This window comes from Camelina sativa, chromosome 18 (assembly GCF_000633955.1).
Source record: "Camelina sativa cultivar DH55 chromosome 18, Cs, whole genome shotgun sequence".
Taxonomy (NCBI): domain Eukaryota; kingdom Viridiplantae; phylum Streptophyta; class Magnoliopsida; order Brassicales; family Brassicaceae; genus Camelina; species Camelina sativa.
Window position 1 is genome coordinate 15,675,461 of NC_025702.1, and position 7,548 is coordinate 15,683,008.

The 7,548-nt window shown below is 32.1% G+C and overlaps 3 protein-coding genes across 3 annotated transcripts in view; 2 read left to right on the plus strand and 1 right to left on the minus strand.

Moving 5' to 3' along the window:
- On the plus strand, positions 600-2,461 carry LOC104761847 (transcription factor MYB36-like). Its single transcript, XM_010484988.1, has 3 exons — positions 600-811; positions 1,029-1,158; positions 1,536-2,461. Exons 1-3 carry the CDS (start codon positions 676-678, stop codon positions 2,281-2,283), a joined length of 1,014 nt encoding a protein of 337 aa, XP_010483290.1. The 5' UTR covers positions 600-675; the 3' UTR covers positions 2,284-2,461.
- On the plus strand, positions 3,681-4,783 carry LOC104761848 (pathogenesis-related protein 1-like). Its single transcript, XM_010484989.1, has 2 exons — positions 3,681-3,966; positions 4,120-4,783. The coding sequence occupies exons 1-2, from the start codon at positions 3,714-3,716 to the stop codon at positions 4,482-4,484; spliced, it is 618 nt and encodes a 205-aa protein (XP_010483291.1). The 5' UTR covers positions 3,681-3,713; the 3' UTR covers positions 4,485-4,783.
- Positions 7,375-7,548, minus strand: part of LOC104761849 (CBL-interacting serine/threonine-protein kinase 21-like) — a 7,638-nt gene continuing 7,464 nt past the window's right edge. Inside the window, exon 14 of the mRNA XM_010484991.2 lies at positions 7,375-7,541. The gene's annotated coding sequence lies outside the window, so the exon portion shown is untranslated. The remainder of the gene's footprint in view (positions 7,542-7,548) is intronic.

The window sequence follows — 7,548 nt, forward strand, 5'->3', positions numbered from 1 at the left end:
AAGTTAAGAAAGTCAGAGTTGTGTATATCTTTTTTGCCTTTTCAATAGAGATTAACTAATCCAGACAAAATAATCTTCTATAAATTTCAGCAAATTATTCAAATTCAAGAACTGCAACAGAAACTAAAATAACTGATGACATTTGATTGGCTATAGAGAGAACATTTCAACCCAAGTCATGACAAATCGATATGATGGTTTGTTCCTGCCCTTTAATTTGACCTATATTAATCATCTAATATATATAAAGTGATAATGCGATTGGACAAATTATTCACGCAAGTGTTTCTTTACGTTAATGATTATTAAAACTAAGACAACTGTTTACCTTTTCATAATGAATAATATAATATAACTAAAAGTTTAGAAAACTAATCCAAAATGCAGAAAAAGCAAAATCCTAGTTAGAAAAATATACTATTAGGGTTGAAGTTGAATTATAAGAAAGACACTAAAACGCGGAGAGGAAGAGGACTTCATTTTTATAATAATTACTTTTTTAATTAAGTTATAATAATCATCAACTAATATCCTCTGTTTTTTTCTCGCCTTTATAAATCATCTCTTCTAAGCATTAGATCATTTCATCATCACATCAATCATATCAACACTTAGTAGAAGAAGAAGGACAACAACAACGACAAGATCAAGAAAAGACAAAAGATTTGTAAGAAAATGGGAAGAGCTCCATGCTGCGACAAGGCAAACGTGAAGAAAGGGCCATGGTCGCCGGAAGAAGATGTGAAGCTCAAGGATTACATCGACAAATATGGCACTGGTGGCAACTGGATCGCACTGCCTCAGAAAATTGGTAACACACAGTTCTACTTTTGTTTAAATTCTAATCCCATAACTAACTATTCCTTTTTAGTTTATATTACTATCTTATGATTTATATATAATTCAGATTTTTTTATAATTTTCACATGGTTTATCAAAAGATGCATGTAAACCCCTCTCTTGATTTTTGATTTAGATTGATTAGATCAAGTTTTGTTCTGATTTTGAGATTTGTGTAAATTATATAGGTTTGAAAAGATGTGGTAAGAGCTGCAGACTGAGATGGCTTAATTACTTAAGACCAAACATTAAACATGGTGGTTTTTCTGAGGAAGAAGACAGTATCATCTTGAGTCTCTACATTAGCATTGGAAGCCGGTCAGTGATCTATCTCTCTTGATCTCTCTTACTAATAAGTTAATTAACTTAATTAACACCTCTTAATAATATATAATACTTTTCTCGTTGTGAATTAGAGGTAAATATTCCTATTGAAATTCAACTTGAGACTCTTGTCTTTTTACCTTTTGTCTATGAATCTTATGCTGAAACACATGCAAGCCCATGTTTCTTCAAGCTATGGTATCTCTCATAAAATTTAGGGTTTATATTGTCTCTTTCTTCTTGTTTTGGTGTCTTTGTAAGAACCTTTAAACATTTATACCTATGAAACGTGAACTTGGTTAGTGATTTCTAATATATGGTTTTCTAATAAACGTTCTTTTAATTTTAACCTTAATGTGATATATATGCAGGTGGTCCATAATTGCAGCTCAGCTTCCTGGAAGGACTGACAACGATATCAAGAATTATTGGAACACAAAGCTGAAGAAGAAACTTCTTGGAAGACAGAAACAAATGAATCGTCAAGACTCCATATCCGATTCTACTGAAAACAATGTCAGCAACAACAACAATAAGAGTACTCCTCAGAATCTGAGCAATTCAGCACTCGAGAGGCTCCAGCTTCACATGCAGCTTCAGAATCTACAAAACCCTTTCTCTAGTTTCTACAACAACCCTATCTTGTGGCCCAAGCTTCATCCATTGCTGCAGAGTACTACTACAACCACACCTAATCAAATTTCTAAGCTTGCATCTCAAGAAAGCTTCCACCCTTTGGGAATTAACGTTGATCATCAGAACAACAATATCAAGCTAGCTGAGATCAACAATGGAGTCTCGCCTCTCTATTCGGAGAACGTAGAGCAATCCCTAAACCCCGCTCAAGAGTTTCAACCTAGTTTCGGTTTTTCGCAGGACCTTCGATTAGACAATCATAACATGAACCTTATGAACAGAGGTCATTCTAAAGAATTGTTTCAAGTGGGGAACGAGTTTGAGCTAACAACGAACGGTTCGAGTTGGTGGTCAGAGGAAGTGGAACTAGAGAGGAAAACGACGTCGTCAAGTTCGTGGGGATCAGCTTCTGTTCTTGATCAGACTACTGAAGGAATGTTTATGCTTCAAGATTACGCTCAGATGAGTTACCACAGTGTGTAATCATTTATATCATGAATATATATGTGTAACTTATAGGGTTGGATTATTTGTTTAAAATATGTATTATTTCGGTCATAAGCTTATAGCAATGTGGAGGGTGCATGAAAGGGGAGGTTTCATAATTTCTATAAAAATGTAACGAGTTGTGGATAAATAATAATGTAAATTAAATCGTTAATTCTACTTGCTTTTCTTTTTATTCTGGAGTGAGAGATGTATTTCTACTATGAAACAGTTACATGTATTCATATATAAATTAAATTCTGTGAAAAGCTCACACTTTTTTAATTGATCATTTGTGTTACACAATAACCTGATATAATATAAGCTTATATTGATAACGGTATCGTTGGTCAATTTTAATCCGACTTCAGGCTTCCAAAATTTACAAAAGTGTGGGTTGTATTAGTTCACTGATTGACCCAGGAAATAATAGGCTTGAACTTAAAATCATTTCCAAAGGCCCATTAAAAGATGCGACTCACTGAGAGTGACGTGGCATGACGTTGACAAGCAAGCAAATAAAACTAAAAAAAAATACCTCAACTAGAAAGTAAAATACTTTAGATTGACCATAATTATAAAGATGAGTATCAAAGTATAACTAATGTGACGTTAAATTTTGTAAAATAAAACCATTACATAAATATGTCCATTGAGGGGGACATTATAGGCCGGCTAAATTTTTTTATATTCAGCAATCTCGTATCTATTATCCGATAGTTGCTAATTAAAATATTTAGATCCATGTAAAACTAATATAATTTGATCTGTTCTATCCACAGATAAATTAATTATGGACGATCACCTTTTCCTTGTGCCACTTGAAAATTTGAAATTAAGAAACCAATTAGAATATCATTCAACGCATGAAATTGATAGATAAAGAGAAATTTTAGAGATATTAATTTAACTCCATCACAACTTTTTTTTCTATGTATTTATTATTTTTTTATTTTTAAGACTTTTTATATGCATGAGATGACAAAGATATTTTTTACTTCAAAGTAAATTTCTCAATTCTATTCTGCAAATAATTAAACATAATACTGAATTTAACGTGAATCGGATATATAGTTTTCTTAACCATTTTGAATAACTAAGATAAGTGATGGTTCGACAAAAAAAAAAAAAGAAGAGATCAAATGTTCATATACTTACTCAAGAAATTAATGTAGATGTATAAGACAAAAATTTGTATTAAAATCCTAATTGACATATTATAATTAACCATAAAATCCATTTAACCAAAGGGAACCATAAAAAGAGTGGTAACCATAATCGAACATGGAAGCCACATTGTAGTTGACATTCTCTAAAGGTCCAAATTCCTTAGTTAATTCATCAATTCATAACTTATAAATAATCATTCACCAAAGTCATTTCTCTTCACCACCCACAAAACCATTTTTCATAGTCACACCACAAAGATGGCGACCAGTTCATCAATGACCCTAGTCATTGTCTTCACAATTTCACTTCTCTTGGTCGCTTTCCAAGAAGTCAATGCAGACTATTACAGACCGAGGCCACCAGTTACCCCTACCCCTTATGTCCCTAAGCCACGGCTCCCAGTTCCGAGTCCTAAGCCTGTTTACCGGCCTCCTACTTACCCAAGTCTACCCGCTGGCTCAATCGCTAGATTGTTTCTTGACCCACATAACGCTCTTCGGTCCAGACTAGGTATTTATTTGTCATAAATATTGTTACCATTAATTCACCCTATTAGTTGAGGGATGGATCAGGATTCAAATCTTTACACAAACAATTATTTTAGAAAAAATTGTATAATGTCGGTGTTATTGATTTGGTGAAATGAATCTCATTCCCTATCAGGTGTGTCTCCATTGGTTTGGGACGGCAAGCTAGCTAGCTACGCGACATGGTGGGCTAACCAAAGGCGTTACGACTGCTCAATGACCCACTCGACGGGACCATACGGTGAGAACCTGTTTTGGGGAAGTGGCTCGGACTGGACACCAACTTTTGCGGTGCAGTCATGGGTCGTTGAAGGAAGGTCCTACGACCACAACACCAACTCGTGTGACGGAAGTGGAATGTGTGGTCACTACACTCAGATGGTGTGGCGTGACACCAAAAGGCTTGGGTGCGCGCGTGTGGTGTGTGAGAATGGTGCAGGAGTTTTCATCACTTGTAACTACGACCCACCGGGTAACTACGTTGGAGAGAAGCCTTACTAAAAAGGACAAGAAGCACTCTTAAAAAAGGGGTTTTCTTTGTACTTGATTTCATATAATTTCTTAATATTTTCAATTTCCAATATCTTCGTAAACTGAAATTTTCGACAGATATTTAATTTGTATGGGTACTCATCGTTCTGTTGTTTTAAAAAATTGTTCTGGTGGTACGTCGCATTTTGGTGAGTGGGAGTACCCAAGTAAGTTGCGTTTTGGTATTTGGTTAACAGTTGTTATGTTTGTGTGTTGCCAAGTTCTTTTGTGTTAAAAAACGTTCATCATACATAATGCACTACAAGAAAATACATCCATTTACGACCACGGTATTGGTAGGAAATTGGTCGTCAGAAGTAGCCTATTCCAACGACTTTCCGACCAAATCAAATCGTCAGAATTCTCTGGTCGAAAACCAATATTTGGGGTGACCATATGTACAGCTTACAAACTGTTCACTACATGTATAAATATGACTTTGTTGTTGGAGTTACTAACAATATGACTTTGTTTTAATCTTTGAAATCGTTGATCATAAAAACTACCATTAGTTATATTCATTCTTTATATTATTGACTTACCCAAATTAAAAATATATTTTTAAATGAGACATTTTTTTTTCTTGTATTGTTCTAACCCCTAATGACTCGTTTTTATCGTTTCTATTCTTGAAGAAAGATTTGAAAAAAAATTTCATCGATAATAATATATAATGCCGTTGGGCTTCAATTCCTCCAGACATACATTGTTTCATGCAATGATTCTTTCTCTTTATTAGTCTCAAAACGTCTCCCCTCTTCTTACTCATCTCTCAGAACACATGCGTGCATGAGCATTTGGTTCGTAGATAAACCGATGAAGCTGCTACAATTAATATCTAAGCCAATGAATTGATGTGGTATATAATTTATTAAAGTTTTAGAGTTTTTGAAAATTCAAGTGTGCCCATGACATTAAAAAGTACACTTAACATTTGTAGAGTAAAACATCTAGCAAAAAAACAAACTCGGTGTGTTCATTGTTTTTTTCCTTATTCAAGGTCTGTGTGGACATTCATATCCATGTACCAATATCTTATTATATAAAACTTAGTTTTTAAAGTTAGTAATTCATATAATCGTGACATGTGTATAAGTATGTCGATAATATTTTGGCACGTGTGAAATAAATTTTATTTTAAATTTATAGGAAAAAATAAAAAAATTCTAAAAATAAAATGATTGCAATTAATATATATTTTTAAGTATAGAAAACTAAAAGTAATCTATTATATGACTAAATCTAATAGGAAATTACTAATTTAAGGAAAATATGTGCAATTAATAAAAAAAAATATGTGCAATTAATAAGAAAAATATATGCAATTTAAATGAAATTATTAATTTGTTATAATCATATAGTAAAAAGAAGTTTATACATAAAAATAATTAAAAAATACAAAACTTGATGCGTTAAAATTAGTAATTAACATAATAGAGGAAAATTATGAGAATCAAGATAAAACTAATGTTATTTTCTTAAGTTTTTCAATCAGTGAATGATTTGATAGCGTATTCAATATTATTCTATATAATTATATGGATGAATTAACTTAATTTTAAAATTTTCTATTTTATATATTTAATGAATTTAATTTTTTTCTATCATAATCCGCATAAATCTAGGATTTAATCTAGTACATATATGAAATTCACATATACAAGAAAAATTTTAAAATTATGTGATTGGTGCAAAACCTCTAAGAGAGACTTAGGCATCGCAACTTGCCAAACTTATCAAAAACCAAAACACAAGAAAACAAAAATAACAACAACAAATCAAAAAATGTCTTCTTGAGTCACAGTACTCGCAAGAAATAGAGAAATTGGCTAAAAAAATGCTCAAAAAAAGCACTGATGGACGACGTAAGCTGTCGGATATTAATATTGTTAAAGTATGAATTTTGTGTCTTATAGTGCAACTTTCATATTTTTGCCATCTGAAATCATTGTTTTGCTTGTAAAGTTGTTTTTTTTTGCTAATAATTTCTTTACACATTTCCATGTGCACATCCTTCTCTCTAGTGCCAGCTTAACAGGGGGACAAGCAGTGCGACCGCCCCGGGTTCAAAGATTTAAGAGGCAAATAATTTATTTTTATGTATAAAAAAAATATTATAAGATAAAAGAGACATAAAAAAATAATAATGTTAGATAAAGGGGCACAAAAAAAAAATAATGCAAGATAAATTGATAAAGGAGTACAAAAAATATGTAAGATAAAAGAGGCAAAAACAAAATTTGTAAAACAAAATAATATATTAAAATATGTTTTAAGGATTTATTTTGATGAGTCAATAACTAAAAATATATCTTCTCTTGCACAATTATTTCAACTGACTCCAACAATGGAACAAAAATAAATTTTTATAATCTTGTTAAGTGTTTATATATTATCAAAATGAAATTCATATTTTTCAACATATAACATAGGTTAAAAAAAAAAATTGGCATTTTATTCAAAATATAAAAAAATTGCCCAGGGGCCCCTAAAAACCTTGCCAGCACTGCTTCTCTCTATCATATTTATTGTATCATGTCAACTTTTTTTTTTTTATGTAAAATGTGTGATATAGCTTTGTGAAATCACTTTCGTTTTGTAATTCATTGCATAGATATACGGTAGCAGTTTTATCGGTTTATCTTGTTAATCCAGTTTGGGAGAGAGAGTTACAAATGAACCAAGCTCATGCATGTATTTGAGAGAGATTGCGACGAAGATATGAAGAAGAGTAAAAACCATAAAAGTATGTTCACATTTTCTAAGTCAACGAACGAACACTCACACATGTCTGTCAAGTACTCAAGTGACAATCTACCGAGTTTTGTGAAAAAAAAACACTTGTTCTGCTTTATATATCTGTTCTGTAATCGACTTTGTTATTTAACAATTTGCTTACAAAACAATCCATCATTTTACACCCTGGTTAAAGAACCCTTTGGGATCACCAAGACCAAAACATGCATTATTCTATGGACTACTTGTCACTATAACAAACTCGAATCTGAAAAGATATGCTTTCTTTGCCTCCTCT

Excerpts from the sequence above, each read along its gene's own strand:
- LOC104761847 (XM_010484988.1), top strand. The coding sequence starts at position 676 with ATGGGAAGAGCTCCATGCTGCGACAAGGCAAACGTGAAGAAAGGGCCA. Across the intron at positions 812-1,028 it reads CGCACTGCCTCAGAAAATTG|GTTTGAAAAGATGTGGTAAG; the intron begins GTAACACACAGT and ends TAAATTATATAG. Across the intron at positions 1,159-1,535 it reads TACATTAGCATTGGAAGCCG|GTGGTCCATAATTGCAGCTC; the intron begins GTCAGTGATCTA and ends ATATATATGCAG.
- LOC104761848 (XM_010484989.1), top strand. The coding sequence starts at position 3,714 with ATGGCGACCAGTTCATCAATGACCCTAGTCATTGTCTTCACAATTTCA. Across the intron at positions 3,967-4,119 it reads CGCTCTTCGGTCCAGACTAG|GTGTGTCTCCATTGGTTTGG; the intron begins GTATTTATTTGT and ends ATTCCCTATCAG.